This window comes from Acaromyces ingoldii, assembly GCF_003144295.1.
Source record: "Acaromyces ingoldii strain MCA 4198 unplaced genomic scaffold FA10scaffold_2, whole genome shotgun sequence".
Classification (NCBI taxonomy): domain Eukaryota; kingdom Fungi; phylum Basidiomycota; class Exobasidiomycetes; order Exobasidiales; family Cryptobasidiaceae; genus Acaromyces; species Acaromyces ingoldii.
Window position 1 is genome coordinate 632,974 of NW_020290248.1, and position 15,364 is coordinate 648,337.

General features: G+C 57.0%; 4 protein-coding genes across 4 annotated transcripts; 2 read left to right on the forward strand and 2 right to left on the reverse strand.

The window, feature by feature from the left end:
- Positions 1–1,149: 1,149 nt before the first annotated feature.
- On the reverse strand, positions 1,150–3,442 carry FA10DRAFT_64769 (hypothetical protein). The gene is made up of 2 exons (XM_025525623.1): positions 3,146–3,442; positions 1,150–3,049 (listed from the first exon to the last, which is right to left on the reverse strand). Exons 1-2 carry the CDS (start codon positions 3,346–3,348, stop codon positions 1,384–1,386), a joined length of 1,869 nt encoding a protein of 622 aa, XP_025378528.1. The 5' UTR covers positions 3,349–3,442; the 3' UTR covers positions 1,150–1,383.
- A 2,802-nt stretch (positions 3,443–6,244) lies between these two features.
- FA10DRAFT_284266 (alpha/beta-hydrolase) lies at positions 6,245–7,183 on the forward strand (the record flags this gene model as incomplete). The annotated part of the gene is made up of 1 exon (XM_025523907.1): positions 6,245–7,183. One exon carries the CDS (start codon positions 6,245–6,247, stop codon positions 7,181–7,183), a length of 939 nt encoding a protein of 312 aa, XP_025378529.1.
- A 197-nt stretch (positions 7,184–7,380) lies between these two features.
- On the reverse strand, positions 7,381–9,240 carry FA10DRAFT_265196 (MFS general substrate transporter). The gene has a single exon (XM_025520960.1). It carries the CDS (start codon positions 9,207–9,209, stop codon positions 7,524–7,526), a length of 1,686 nt encoding a protein of 561 aa, XP_025378530.1. The 5' UTR covers positions 9,210–9,240; the 3' UTR covers positions 7,381–7,523.
- A 686-nt stretch (positions 9,241–9,926) lies between these two features.
- FA10DRAFT_238778 (hypothetical protein) lies at positions 9,927–15,005 on the forward strand. The gene is made up of 3 exons (XM_025519151.1): positions 9,927–10,146; positions 10,211–11,585; positions 11,645–15,005. The coding sequence occupies exons 1-3, from the start codon at positions 10,051–10,053 to the stop codon at positions 14,941–14,943; spliced, it is 4,770 nt and encodes a 1,589-aa protein (XP_025378531.1). The 5' UTR covers positions 9,927–10,050; the 3' UTR covers positions 14,944–15,005.
- Positions 15,006–15,364: the final 359 nt, after the last annotated feature.

The following is a 15,364-nucleotide window of genomic DNA, read 5'->3' on the forward strand; positions in this document are numbered from 1 at the left end:
AGGTGCTTCCTACTCGTTTGCAAGATTCTGCGGCGCAGCAGCAGCGAGCAGTGACGATCGAAGGGAAGAGAAAAGAGAGGAGAAAGAAGTGAGAGTGTGTGTGTTGCGCGAGCAGAGGCCAGGACCTGCCGAAGCCTGTGACGGCGGGGGGATCGGGAACGGAGGGGGGACGAGAAGGGAGAGAGAGACAGGAAAGAGAGAGAGAGTCAGGGTGGAGAACGGAGAAGTGAGACAAGGTGGAAAGAGGTCTTGCATGTATGCCTGCTTGGCCGCCTGCCTAAACTCCCTGAACGGCTTACCAAAAGGAATTGATGGGTTCTGAACCTAAACAAGCCTGCAGCTGTGCTCGGTATCGAGCCGTGAGAATTAATTGGCATGGGGTCCACTGTATCAAACCAGCTCCGCTGCCAATGGGTCGTATGTTGGCCTTTGTGATACGCGGCCGTGACACACCTGCCGCCTGCCTAGAATCTCGCTGGACCTACAAAGTAGCGGTGCGGTAGCTAGCTGCTAGTCTAGTTGCAGTACGTAGTGCCTGCAGGGAAATTGTCCATGCGCCTTGTCAATCCTCGATGCCATTCTGTAGATTCCTGGCCAACGACCCGTGTCGTCTGTAATCCAGACCAGACTGGCCGTGAGAAAAGCATTCGTCAGCAGCCTTGCCCTACCGTAAGTGACTAATGATGTTCCATTTGACGAGACACCTGTCGATCGATGAGCTCGTGATGATGGTCATGAGCAACCCGATGGATGGGCCATGTCAGATCTTCGAGGGTGGAGGCGAGACATATTTTCGACACGTGGTAACGCACCGCTTTCGGCCCGCTATCACCGAGACCTTCCTAACTTGGTCCAGCGTCACCTCTGCTTCTCTCCTTTCGCTCTCTCTCACTCTTTTGCAGCAGGGAAAGGCTAAGAGCTCGAATCATTAATGAGAAGGAGGAAGGCTGACAACTCGAGCACGGAGGTGGAATGACAATCGTCGTCGAGATAATTACTCTAGGGTAGGAGTAAACGTCTAAGGTATTGCTATAAGAAGTTAAATAGGGAGAATGGCCTGGCGATGTCTACTGCAAGCCTTTTTATACATGTACAGAGGGGAGACCGGACAAAAAGGGGGATGAGCCGATCTGTCAATCGTCCGCGAGGCCCCGAGAGATTGTGTCAGGGCGGGTATGAATATAGTAGGTTGCAATGTCGATAAACAAGAATGAGTAGTGAGATGCGTTGAGAAGAACTGGTGATGGCGATGGAGGCGAATGCCAAATCTAAGGGCAACGTCTTGTGCTCTCTTTTTTTTGGGCGGAGAAGTGTCTCCTTTTTGGGATCGTGAGGGTAAAAAGCCTCACATTTTTGATTGTAGATGAAGAGGTGATCGCGACCTTAGGCGGACGACTCAGTGGGCTGGCTGCTGTTGTTTGACGAGGCAGCCGCGGCGGCCGATCGTTGCTGGGCCTGCTGCTGGGCAGCAGCGGCTTGTGCGGCGGCGGCAAGCGCTGCGCTGCTCAGGTCGTTGGTGCTGACAGCGGGACGACCGGTTGTAGAGTCGGCCCGAGCACTGGCACCACCACCGTTGGAGTGCAGCAGCTGGAGACCCAGGAGACCGTGGGACCCACTGTGAAGGTAGTGGTAGCGGAGGCCGTTGAGGTTCTTGTAGCGCTTGCCACAGTTGCCGACCTGGCAGATGTAGACGCGCTCGAAGGGCTTGTCGGCAGCGCCGCCGTTGAGGCTGCCAATCGACGACCGTGGGCTGCTGGGCGCGGAGCCGGTGGGCGTCGGCGACGGTGATTCGTTCGCCGTCGCAGGTGATGGCGGTGGAGCAGCCGTGGTAGCGATGCTGGGCCGCACTTGCGACGGAGCGGCGGCAGATGCAGTCGACGCAGAAGCGACAGCGGGCACGGCAGAGGCCAAGCGGGGCGACGGTGCAGGCGAGTCGGTCATCACTTTGTCGTCACCATCTTCCTGCTGGCCGGTAGGAGTGCCGGGGGCATTGCCGTTGACGACTGCACTAATCTGTTGCTGAGGTGGCAGGGTGTTCTGGTTGCATTGGCCGTGCAGTCGGTGGTATTTGAGCCCATTCATCTGCTTGTACGCCTTGTCGCAACCCGGCGTCAGGCATTTGTACGGCCGGTCGGCCGCCGAGCCAGGGCTGGCCAGGCTGTTTTCGAGCGCACCGGCAATCGACGAGGCTGTCGTGTTGTTGATTGAGTTGACGCGCTCGCGCTTCGCTGGTGGCGCGCCGGCAGCGTTGGTGCTCGAAGATGAAGAGGCGCCCGAGGCAGGGAAGAAGAGGTTGGGTGGTGCACACGACGGCAGGTCGTGGTCCTCGTTGGCTGCACCGTTGCCACTGCCACGGATGGAGAGCGAGGAAAAGGCAGGTGCATGGGCATTTGTGCCGAAGAAGGCCGCGTCCTGGTCCCCTTCAATGACGGGTGTGCCAGGGATGGAGCTGCCTGGCGTCGAGAAAGGCGAGTTGGCTGAGTAGACGGAGCTGCGACCGCTTGTGCCCCGTCCCACGCCTCCGTCGATGAGCGCACGACGCAGCGACTGGTGGACATGAGGAGTGTTGTTGCCGTTTGAAAATTGTCCAAAGCTGCGCTTCTTGCCCTTTGCACTCATTGGGCTCCGCATGACGGCCGTGTCAAAAGCTGATGACTCTTCGAAGGTGTCAATGTCGCTGCTGTTGACCCTGGTGTGGATGGGAGCAACTTGCTTCTTGAGCTGTTGCTGCTGCTCGAGGTTCGACGGCCCAGCGCCGTTGGCGGCGTTGTTGACCACCTTGGGGCTCGGCGGCTGCGAGGAGGATGCCGAAGAGGGCGACGAGACGTCGTCGTCAGCGATCATAGCCGGCATGTCATCGTCTTCAAACTTGACATGTCGCTCCTCGTAGTGCTGCAGCAGATCATGCAGGTTGGCCAGTGCCTGACCGCAACACTTGAAGTTGGTGCAAAACGTCGATTCAAGCCGTTTGGGCATCGAAGTCGAAGGGAGAACAGTTGCCTCGGAGTCGACCGACGAGGAAAATGCCGAGATGGAGTAGTCCATGATGCTGAGTCGCAGGAAGAGACAACAAGACAGTCAAGTCAGACTCGGGCTCCCATCAAGGCTCGCCACCGGGCCAAATTCAATTTCAACCAGTACTCACTCGGACGCTTCCTTTCCAAACGAAGCAGCAATAGCCTCACGGAACGAGCCGCTGGACGCACCGATGAACGGTGTCGACATTCCGCTGGACGAAGACGAGAGGAGGCCACTGACCGGGTGCTGGCTTGCACCGACCGAGGCACGGGGCGAGCCAAACGAGTCGAGCTCCGAGGGCGTTCTTGAAATGGCAATGGGGGCCGGCATGCTGTGCTTGATGTGCAGGATGAAGTGAGAAAAGCAAGAGGCCGGTGGTGTGGTGGAGTGGGATGATCCCTTTTGGGTGCCGAAACAGCGAGGGGTGCTTTTGGAGGTTGTTGCCTTTCAGCGGTGGAACACGAGGTTTGATGATGGAGAAGCCTGCTCTCCAATCAGGTTCCTTTTGTTTGTTGTTTTTATTTCCGGTGGTCGGTGCCGCTCCTCGAAAGATATGGCGGTGAATGCGATGGAGGAGTTGGAAAGGTGCGGCGGTGGGGATGAGCGAGGAGGGGAACTGCGTAAGCGCGACAACGGACGAATTGGTTATATGGAGGTCCGTATACAGGGCCAGACGAGCGAGGGCAGAACGACGGGGGGCGGACTAGCCCGAAGAGAGGCGCAGAGCGCAGCGCAACCGTGTGTGTCTCCGTCAGATGTGGCGGGCAACGGGGCATCAGGTCAGTGACGCCTAAACAGACTGACACAGGACCTCGACGGCCGCGTTGAAATCCAGACGCGGGCCTTTTACCAAGGAAACGCTTGGTGTCCCTTGTCAACTAAAGAAAGAAGCCAGCACTACTGCAGCTCAGCTCCGGCAAAATGACAGAGCCCCTGCCCATGCGCCTGGGGACAGGTAGCAATAAAGGAAATTATGGAAAGCCGAGGAAGGTTCAAATTTCACGAGAATCTAGACTGGCCCGAAGTTCAAGGAAATCTAGACGGTCCCAGTGCTGGCACCGCGCTTCCACCCCTAGACTTTGTTTTAATTGCGAGAATGACAATATAGATTGAGCCATTACAAATGCGACAGTGGACCAATGGCTATGAACCGGGAGGCCGACGAAAGGCGAGTCAGGCCGAGGAGGACCCAAGAAGACGACACGGCTGTCGTCCGTTCAGGGAAGCTCCATGCCTCCTTAAATTTCCGTTCCCAGGCGAAACCCATCCGTCCTTTCCGAATGCAAAGGGGTTGCTAGTAGTAGCCTGACAATGACGCTCCGCTATTGGAAGTCGTACGTCACACGAGCCCGCTCCCCTTGCCCGCTGGATCGCGCCTCGTCCCGCGTACTCCTTTCAACTTGACAGGTCCCGGGGCTGGGGAGCAACGAGGCGCTGACACGAGCATAGCTCGGCTGTGTCACTCGACAGCCTCGGTGACTTACTTACCCTTCATCCGGGCAAAGTATTGATTTCTGAACCGAGCAATCTAATGACGTGGCTACATCTGTGCCAGCAAAGCCCTTCGTCAGAATCGCCGGCAACGAGCCAAGCATGTCTTAGGATGGAGGAATTCGGACGAATGCACATAGACGCCACAGCGCTCCTACACAGAATTTTCGTGCATGTTGCTAGCTCGCTTCATGGCAATTAACAGAGGACGTAATCGATTTGTCGGGTGAGCGATCTTCCACTACTATTGGAGTCGTCTCGCCTGCACATTTAGCAACACGCAGTGCGACGTAGCCAGATAGAGCTCCTGTGCAGGTCGAGCTGGAGCTGTCTGAATGTAATGAGCGCTCCGTCATCAAACCATTGGCTTCTTTTCCGTTCCTGTACCGAAATTGTCCGCGCGCGCGCGCGAGGGAAATTCTCGGAGGTCTTCGCGCGATGGGGAAAATATTTACGAGGCCCTCCGTGAATAATGGGGCCCGTCGGCTTTGGCCCGCGGCATGATAGTTTGGGCACACAAGCACCCGTCTTTCGCCTTCCTACGCCGAAGCGAGATAGATCACACATGTTTGCTGCAACACAAGCCAATCAAATGGAGGTCACCGCGTCACGGCAGGGTCTGTCCTGCGTACAAGCCAAATCCTGCATCTTTATTTTGGGCAGAGAGGCATGCGCCTCAGTATCCCTCATTCTCGGAGGAGACCCGAACTTGACTGTCCCTCGTACGGAGCATGCTATTCGAGGAAGTCGCATCCTTCTGACCTATGCATCTTTGCTTCGTTTCCTTTCGGCTGCCAATTTTAGCTCTCGCTACAGGACAGTGAAGCTTGTGGCTCTCGCTTCATGGCGGCAGGATGCTGTGAAAGGCAAAGCAACCTTCCTCTGGCAGAATTAGGGCTCACCCGCCTGCAGCAGTGCCTTTATTGAGAGTAGGCATGCAGAGCCGAGCAGCGGCAGCGAAAGGGTGAAGGGGCTGGACTCTCGACCAAAATGTGGCATTGAGGTCAATCTTGGATGCAAATGGTATGCCCCGCCCGGATCCGAAGATTCAGAGCGGAATTCGAAATCCGAGGTCTCAGCTGCACAGCTTCACAGCTTTGCCAGACGGCAATCCAGTACTCAGGTGCTTTAGCCGAACGCTTCCTGAGATGGGTTGCTCATTCCCCTTTGCTATAGCATTAAGCGCTGTCCCTCAATGGTGGGGGACGTCGGCCGAATTCATAGACAGCGCAGTGTACCCTCATGAACAGTCGCTTACAATCGCTTGTGGGCGAATAGTGATGTGACGCCAGCTCAGAATCGGTCACCCCCCTCGTTCTGTGTGCACAAGCAACGACCATTGTTTATAGGTATGCCTCGGTGGGATGTTTTGACCTCTCAGTCAGCCTCGTAGTCGGAATCAGGTCGGAATGAGATCACATTTTCGGGCGCGATCGCTCTTGTGGAGATCCATTCTCAATAGACCGTTCGGCCATTCAGTGAGAGCTGTGCTTGCTCTTCTGCTGCCCCTTCCTAGCATTTCCGTAACTTTACGACGTGGAGAGACAAGAGCCCCAAAGACGCTTAGTCCCAGCCTATCCTTCACTTGCTCTTGGCGCCGATGACCGTCATGTGGGCAACCACGGCCGAGCCTATATATTGATACATTTGAGAAGCTTTGAGATCCATTCGCCCCGTCAGGATGGCTATCTCGATTGTGTCTTCATCACTTCGACAGCTCCGGCATTCATTGACCATGACGCGATCCTTTCTAACGGCGACGTCCAACTTACCCCAGGCGCATCAGACGTGCAAGCTCCGCGACGGACGTTCGCTGGGCTTTGCTGAATTTGGGGATCCGTACGGCAAACCTGTGCTATACTTTCATGGTACGCCCGGCTCCCGTCTCGAGGCTGGAGACTGCAGCGAGGCAGGCAAGAAGACGGGTGCGCGAATCATTGGCATTGACAGACCTGGAATAGGCCTCTCCACCTGGAAGAAGGACTACGAGCTCAAGGAGTGGCCAGAAGACATTGCCGATCTCTGCGATCACCTCAATCTTCAAGATGTGCATGTTCTGGGTGGCTCTGGCGGAGGTATCTACGCGATGGCATGCGCAAGGTACCTTGGCGAAAAGCTCCGAAATCAGCGACGCCTCAAGTCATCGGGCATCTTGGCTGGTCTCTTCTATGATGCTGGCCTGTCCGGTGTATCATGGCAGCGTTACATCGCATACAAGTACAACATATATGCACCCCGCTCCCTGCTCAAGTATACGATCGACCGCGACTTCGTTCGACCAGCGCAAGACGCGGACCCTGCAGTGTTTCGCCGCACCATGGTGAAGCTCCTTGAGTCTTTACCAGAAATCGAACAGAGGTGCCTGCGACAGGACGCAGAGTCATTCGATCGTCTCATCGACGTCTTTCGCGAGTCAATGAGACAAGGCTCAGAAGGATACATGACCGACGCCTACATGCAATTTGCGCCATTACCTTTCCCCCTGAAATCGGTCCACTCAAGAGTCAAGCTGTATTACGGTGACCGCGACGGAAGTACGCCCCTGTCCATGGGCCAATATGCACAAGAGAGGCTTCCGAATGCCAGCCTTAAAACTTTTCCCGGCGAGGGCCACTTCTCGCTCTTCTTCCATCACGGCACAGCGATCGTCGCAGACCTGATCGCTGACGACTGAAGGCTTTCCCGTTGCCTCTTTTCCTCTCCCATAAGGTCTTATACCTTTCAGCCCGAGGCAAGGCAATTCCACCACTCTAGAACACGAACACTGATGTGGTATCATGAAGGTGTGAGCTGGTCTTTATGAGGCTCTCCTGCATGGGTTTCCCAGTCCCTTACGCACGCGCTCATCCACATGTAAGGCTTGGACGGGGCGGAGTATATTATTGTGTGGCAACCATCGCTCTCGTGGAAAAGAAGAGAAGAATGAGAAGGTGACAGTGAGACCCAGGAAACGCTACTTGGTGGATGGTTCATATAAATACAAGGGAAGAAAAGAGGCGGTGTGCCTGATTTGGTCAGTATTCTTTCTCGTGGTCCTTTTCGATGCTCTTTGGGACCCGAACGGCGATCAGGACAATGGCGGCCGCGACAATGGCACAGGCCATGTTGAAGTACCAGATGGCCCTCAAGCCGCTCAGATCAATCGTCGTTGAGCCAGAGCCATCGGTGACCCTGACTCCGATGCTGTCGCTGATACTCGTCATGATGGCCGCCGAGAGGTTCTGCAGCGTCACGAGGATCGAGGCGGCCGAGCCTTGGTAGGACTTGGGCGTGGAGCTCGTGATGATGACCGAGGCGGCAGCAAAGGAGAGGTCGGGCCCGAGGGTGACGAGCGAGATGCCTACGAGGCTCAGGTTCCAGTACGGCGTGCCCGCCGTCTGGGGAAGAAAAAAGACGGGGCCTAGGCCAAAGCAGACCATGGAGATGAAGAAGACGTAATGTCCAGGGACACGATGGAGGATGATGGACACGATGTAGGCCGCCAAGACGCCGATGATCGGGTTCGGAAGAATGTAAAGGGCCGTCGTGACTGGCGATGCGTGCTGAACGTGGAGGAAGAATTGGACCATGTACCACTGCCAGGACATGTAACCTCCGAAACCGACAAAGTAGGCGATGGCGAGGGGTGTGAAGCTCGGCGCCTTCCAGACCTGGGGCGGCATGATCGGTCGTTTAGCACGTGTCTCGATGAAGAAGAAGGCGACGATGAATGCTACGCCGATGACGACGATTGCAATGGCGTAGGCCGCCCAGCTGACCGAGGGGCCCTGGGTGAGACCGGCGACAAGGAGTGAGCAGCCCGTGACGGCAAAGATGCTGCCGAGATAATCGAAGGGGGCATTAACGACCGTCGACGAGTCGATTGCCGGGATTGCATACAGGGCGGCGGCGAGGCAGCAGGCTGAGATGGCGGCGTCGAGGACGTAGATGTAGCGGACATCAGCGGTAGCCAGGGCCGATGAGGAGATGCAGCCGAGCCAGAATCCCAGGGGCGCGCCGCTGGCCATGGCCGAGAAGATTCTCGTCTTGCGGAGCCCAGGCTTGTAGATCCTGCCGCAGATGCACAGTGTGGAGGTGAGGAGAACGCCGACAGCGATGCCCTGGCAGGCGCGGACGACGAAGAAGAGATACTTGTTGGTGAGGGAGAAGCAGCCGACGACACTCCAAGCCGTAAGCCAGGCAAAGGCGCCACAGATGAGGTACTTTGGCTTTGTCAGGTCAGCCACGGGGCCCGAGACGATGACGGAGAGGCCGTTGGCAAGGGCATAGGAACCGATGAGCCAAGGCGACTGCGAATGGGGGATGTTGAGCTTGTCAACGAGGACGTCTTGCAGCGTGGCGACATTCCCGAGCAAGAAGGAAAAGAGAATCTGCGAGAGGGCGCACGTCATGACAAAGAGGATCTCGGCCGTCATGTTCTTGAGCTGGGCCGGGCGAGCCTGGAACATGGCCTCGGTCGGCAGCTGCACCGGCTGCTCCATCGACGACGACGATAACGGAAGGCCATCTGACGAGTTGCGGGCCGAGGTGGCCTTGGAGTCGAACGGCGTCGTCGACTTTGACTCGGACGGCGACATGGGGCCAAAGCCGGCCGTCTGGTAGGTGCGCCTATCATGAGCGTCGCTAGTCTCCTCGTAGCGAAGGATGCGAGCCTGCTGGAGCTCGGCGAGGCCGATGTCGCTTGTGTCGTGTCCGCTCATTGCTCCCCTTCACTGCCTGGGAGTGTTTTGGTGGCAGTGAGCAACAAACAAATCATCTTACAGCCGCCCGTCCTTATAAATTTTTGGCCGTGCCTCCATCCTCAGCCGACCAGTTTGCAGGCCTCCCTCGGTGCTAGGCCGGCGTTCTATACTGCTATCAGCACTACTACCTCTGCTATTGGCTCTGTATGCATAAACAAACGCTCGAATGCACCCTCTCCTCTCTGCGTGTTGGTCCGCCCAGAACGAGCTCCGAAGTCCGCGTTTTGAAAAAATTTGTACGAAACTTCTTGCACGGCCCAACGCGGTCGGCCATTTGGCGGCGATTTTGGCAGATCTGATCCGTGGCCCGCCTTTGCTAACAGGAAATAGTAGTAGCAGTGTGGCTTCACAGAATCCTCCCCCTGGAAGAAGGCCGGATTGCTCGTCGCGCTCTTCGGAGCTCGGGCTACCACCCATGGTGTTCCACTCATGCCGAGCCTCCGAGAGGAGGCTTCTCCCTTCATGCGATGGAGATTGATGGGCAAACCTTGCCGAACAGGCAGAGCTGCTTGCTGCCTGGCCCTCGAGTCATGTAGCCGCCGCTCTTGGCTCTGGCGAGCGAAAGAAAGCGGTGACAAATTTGTTCGTCCATTAATGACGCTTTTGGGAGAACCGACTCTGGCACATGACAAATCACGCTCGAGGGCGCGCGCGCGAAAATGAAACACTTTTCCCGACGCGTTCTCCCCACCGCTTGCTGCTAAACGCCTCGCGCTTGTTCTTCCCCTCTGGTCTGCTCCATCTCTCACTCACAGCCCGTCTCGCGACTCGACCTGAGCAGGGCAGAGCCGACGCCAAGATGAGCAGCTTGAAGGCGAAGCGCATGAACGCGCTTGCGGCTCTCAAGGCGAAGCGAGAAGGGGGCACCGGAGCGGGTGTCGTCAAATACGCAAAGGTGAGTCGCTTCTATTCGCAGCATAGGGAAGGACACGATGCTGAACAGGGTCTTGCGCATACAGGGCGAATCGGACTCAGATGATGACCTCTACGATGAGGTGTCAGAGGACGAATACAAGTCGATCGTCCGGGGCAGGATGATGAACGACGACTTCATTGAAGACGACGATGGATCCGGCTACGTCGACGACGGACGCGACGAGTGGGACAATCGAGGCAGACAACACGGCGAGGACGACGACGAAGAGGACAGCGAAGATGCAGAAGAATACTATGCTAGGACAGGGCGCAAGAAGAGCAAGAGAAAGACGGGCACAGACAAGAAGAAGAGGGCGACTGCGCTTGCCGACGCGTTTGGCAAGCAGCAGAAGGCCAGGCCAAGAGCCGCAGGAGGTGCATCAGCAATGGCACCCAGCAACGCGGCAAACGCGCTGGACGCCTATCGGCCCGCCGTCAATCGCGAGAAAGAGGACGACTTCATGCGACGGCTCATGGGTGGACTTGAACCTGGCGAGGTGGCCGAAAGCCCGTCGCCGGCGACACGCGTCGGTCGAGGTATGCTGAGCAGCAGCAGCAGCAACAACAACTCACGCAAACGCAAGACAGACGAGTTTCCTCCCTCCCTCACGTCGTTCCGGCAGCACCACGCACCATCGAGCCCATCGACCGGTCCACCCAGCAGCGACCCTCTCGATCCCTCCTCATCCGACGATGTTGGCAATAGAGTCCACGTCCGGGGAGGAGACACGCCGCCCTGGGCCCTGGTCGGCGATGAGGAAGACCACCTCAACCACAAGCGCTTCAAAGCTGAAAAGGGTCTTCCAAAGCGAATTGACAGCATGGACATCACTGAGACATCCGACTTGCTTTCCCGTCGCTCGACATCTGTTATTGACCCCTCCCTCGAGCTGTTGGCTGGAGGCGAAGACGACGACGACGAGGATGACGACGACGGATTCTCTGTACGTGCGCCGGAGAAGAACGCCCACCTCGTCAGTACCACTAGTGTTCGCGCGACAAAGGCCACAAAGGCTGCCTCGCCTGCCAAACCAACAGTCGTTGTCAAGCAAGAGCAGGTTGAAGAAGATCTGCCAATGCCCGAGATGGTGGCTCAGGTTGAAGCCCCAGAGCAAAAGGCTACTCCAGACCTCAAGAAGAGCTGGCAGTCCATCGGCGCAGGCCTGGCCAACGTCAACGACATACCGTCTCCCTCGACATCGACATCGGCATCGAATGCAGCCTCATCGAAGATTAAGCCATTCGAAGAAGACGGCAGAAAGCTGAGGTTCTTTTGGACCGACTACACCGAGCAGCAGGGAATCATCTACCTCATAGGCAAGGTCAAGGACCATGCAACAGATCGCTACGTCAGCGCCTGTCTCCAGGTCGAAGGAGTGGAACGCTGCGTCTACCTACTTCCTCGAGAGGGCTTTGGTGGTGAGCACTGGTCGTGTCTGACTTTATAAACTTGATTTGCTGATAAGTCGTCTTCACAGAGGAAGAGGTGTACGACGACTTTGACGCAATGACGTCCAAGCACGGCATCAAGTCTTTCCTCGCAAAGTGGGTGCCACGCAAGTATGCTTTTGAGATTCCTGGCGTGCCTGCCGAGGGCAACTATCTCAAGGTCAAGTACGGCTTCGACGAGCCGCAGCTGCCCATCGATGTGCAGGGCCGCACCTTCTCCCGGGCCTTTGGCACCAATACGAGTGCCTTTGAGCTTTTTGTCGTCAAGCGCAACATCATGGGTCCCTGCTGGCTCGATGTCGAATGTGCCTCGCTTCGTCCAGCCTCGGAAACGCCGCTGAGCTGGTGCAAGGTCGAGCTCACGGTCGATGACGCCAAATTTGTCAAGCCATTTGCCGACACGGACCAAGATGCGCCTCGCGACACGCCTCCGTTGACGGTCATGAGCCTCTCGGTGCGGACAATTATCAACCACAAGGAGAACAAGCGCGAAATCGTCGCCTGCGCCGCAAGGACGTGGAAGGATACGCAATTGGAAGAGGCCACGCCCCCCGAGAATGTTCGAAGCGATCTCTTTTCCGTCGTCCGACCATTGGGAAACATGTTCCCGCCCGGTTTCGAGCGAGAAGCGAGGGCGGCCAAGCCGACCAAGGTCCTCACCGTCAAGTACGAGCGGATGCTCCTCAACGCCCTCTTGGCCCACGTGCAGCAGCAGGATCCCGATGTCATTGTGGGACACGAATTTGCCGGCGTCACCCTCGACGTCCTCCTGCATCGCATAAAGGAGCTTCGTGTCGACCATTGGTCGCGACTGGGCAGGTTGCGTCGGCAAAAGTGGCCTCCGCTTCGCCAGGGATTCAATCTCAGGCTCGTCTCTGGCCGACTCATCTGCGACTTGGCCAGTGACACAGCCAAGGGCATGATTCCCTCGACGACGTGGTCGCTCACAGAGATGGTCGGCACCCATCTCAAGGCACAGAGGGAGGACATCGACCCGGACGACACCGCAGCCTTTTTCGACCACCTAGCTCCAAACGGGGAGCGTCTGATGAGTTTCGTCCGTCATAATGAGGTCGACGCCTTCTTCCAGATGGCTCTTGCCTCGAAAGTGCAGATCCTCGCCCTGACCAAGCAGCTGACAAACCTCGCGGGCAATTCGTGGGCTCGGACTCTCAATGGTGGTCGTGCGGAGCGTAACGAATATATCTTGCTTCACGATTTCCACCGTCAAAAGTTCATCTGTCCCGACAAGCTCAACAAGTCAGAGAGACAGCAGCTGCTCGCCACGCTTGCGGCAACTAGCTCAAAGAAGCGCCAGCAGCGTAATGACGATGACGACGACGATGACGGAGACCACGAAGACGATCACGACGAAGACGGCGCCACGGGCGGCGGGGGCGGAAAATCGTCAAAGAAGGACAAGTTCAAGGGCGGTCTTGTATTTGAGCCCAAGCGTGGCTTGTGGGACAAGTACATTCTCGTCATGGACTTCAACTCACTTTATCCCTCCATCATCCAAGAGTTCAACATTGACTTCACCACCGTGGACCGTTCGGTACACCTCGAAGGCGGCTCGTCGGGCTCGCAAGACGTTCCAGAGGTGCCCTCCTCGGATGTCAAGCAGGGTGTGCTGCCTCGACTGATTTCAACGCTGGTGCAGAGGAGAAGACAGGTCAAGAGCCTGATGAAGGACCGAAACGCACCACCCTCGAAGCATCTCCAGTGGGACATCAAGCAGCTCGCCCTGAAGCTGACTGCGAACAGCATGTACGGCTGTCTAGGCTTTGAAGGTTCGCGCTTTTATGCCCGGCCGCTCGCCGCTCTGACGACATTCAAAGGTCGAGAGATTCTGACGGCGACAAAAGAGCTTGCAGAGAGCCTCTCACTCGATGTTGTCTATGGTGACACTGACTCGGTCATGATCAACACCCATGCCACTGATCTGATGGAGGCCATGCGCATCGGTCAGGAGTTCAAGAGGGCCGTCAACGAGCGCTACCGTCTGCTTGAGATCGACATTGATGCGGTCTTTGCTCGCATGCTCTTACTGCAGAAGAAGAAATACGCCGCCCTCAAGGTCGACATCGATGCCGGCGACCAAGCTCGCTTCTCGACGGAGATCAAGGGTCTGGACATGAAGAGACGCGAGTACTGCGCTTTGTCCAAGAATGTCTCCGAATATGTCCTCTCGCAGATCCTCTCTGGCGAGGCCACCGACACTGTCGTCGAACGCATCCACGAGTACCTGGCAGATATGTCGGAACAGGTCCGAGGAAGCAAAATCAACCTCGACGATTTCATTGTGTACAAGCGGCTGTCCAAGAAGGTGTCCGAGTACGCAGAGTCGGCAGCCAAATCGTTGCCCCACGTGCAGGTGGCGAAGCGCATGGCTGATCGTGGCGTCACTGTCCGAATGGGCGACGTGATCCCTTATGTCTTCTGCCTGGGTGACGACGGCAGCAGCGCGTCCAAGACGGCCCAGGCCGACCGGGCGTATCACCCCGATGAGGTCCGCAAGGCTGGCTCCACGCTGCGTGTCGACTTTGAGCATTACTTGGCCCTACAGGTGCTGCCACCCATTGAGCGCCTCTGCGACTCTATTCAGGGAACTGACCGGGCACGACTCGCGGAGCAATTGGGCCTCGAAGCGTCGCGCTATGCCTCGGTCTCTTCAGCCAATGGATCCGGATCATCGTCGCGCGACATGATTACAACGCTCGACAGTCAGACACCTGACGAGGTTCGCTTTGCTCAGTGCGAGGCTGTGCCACTGCTCTGTGGCTCATGCGGTCAAACCAGCGAATTCGCAGGGCTGCCTGGGCTGATGCGGGGCGAAGAGGCTGCGCTCAAGATGCTGCCCCTATCCTCTTCGGGCCTTTGCTGCCCGCACTGCGAGACGCACTTTGGCATGGTTAATGCCGTCATGCAGGTCGAAGCGCGGGTACGTGAACATATTGCACGATACTACCAGGCAGTCACGGTCTGCACCGAGCCAGCATGCGGCACAGAGACGAGGGTCGTGGGTGTCTATGCGCGACGATGCCTCATGCCCGGGTGCACGGGCAAGACGGTGCCAAAGTACTCGGACAAGGCTCTCTATGACCAGCTCTGCTACTTTGAGTCGCTCGTCGACCGCAAGAGGGCCCTCGAACGCGCGACGGGGTCCGCGCGATACGACGATGTGGCAGCTCGCTGTGTCGTCGCAGAGAGCAACACGGCTCGGACGCTTGATGCCATCAGGAACGCTGTTGCTCGTTATTCTCAGAGGTCGGGAAGGCGATACGTCGGCCTCGATTCGCTCTTTGGTTGGATGAAAGTCGAAACCTAAGTCTTACTCTCTGTTCCTCTTCCCATCTTGACACGCTCCGCAATACAATCATCAATACCTCCAACCGTCGGCTCCCTATATGCACACGGATGCAAGGGAGCCCTTTGCTCCCGCAACACCGAGCGAGACATATAAGAATAATTACTACTCTGCCCATGCTGAGGATACCAGAAAGAGGCTAACGGTGCAGGCCAAGCCACTGACAAGCCCACCACGCTGCTCCGCGACCTTGACTTCAATAGCCAAGACGCGACCGGGGCCGAATCTTCTATAAATCCTTTTCTGTAATGCGCCAAGCAGCAGAAGAAGCCAATGCACATCTCTGAGTGCATGGACACTACTTTGCCGAGCAGCGGGTGTCACGGCGCCTTGCCGGTGGTTCGGAGAAACATCAGCCAGGCACAGAGATCGGTGTTAGATG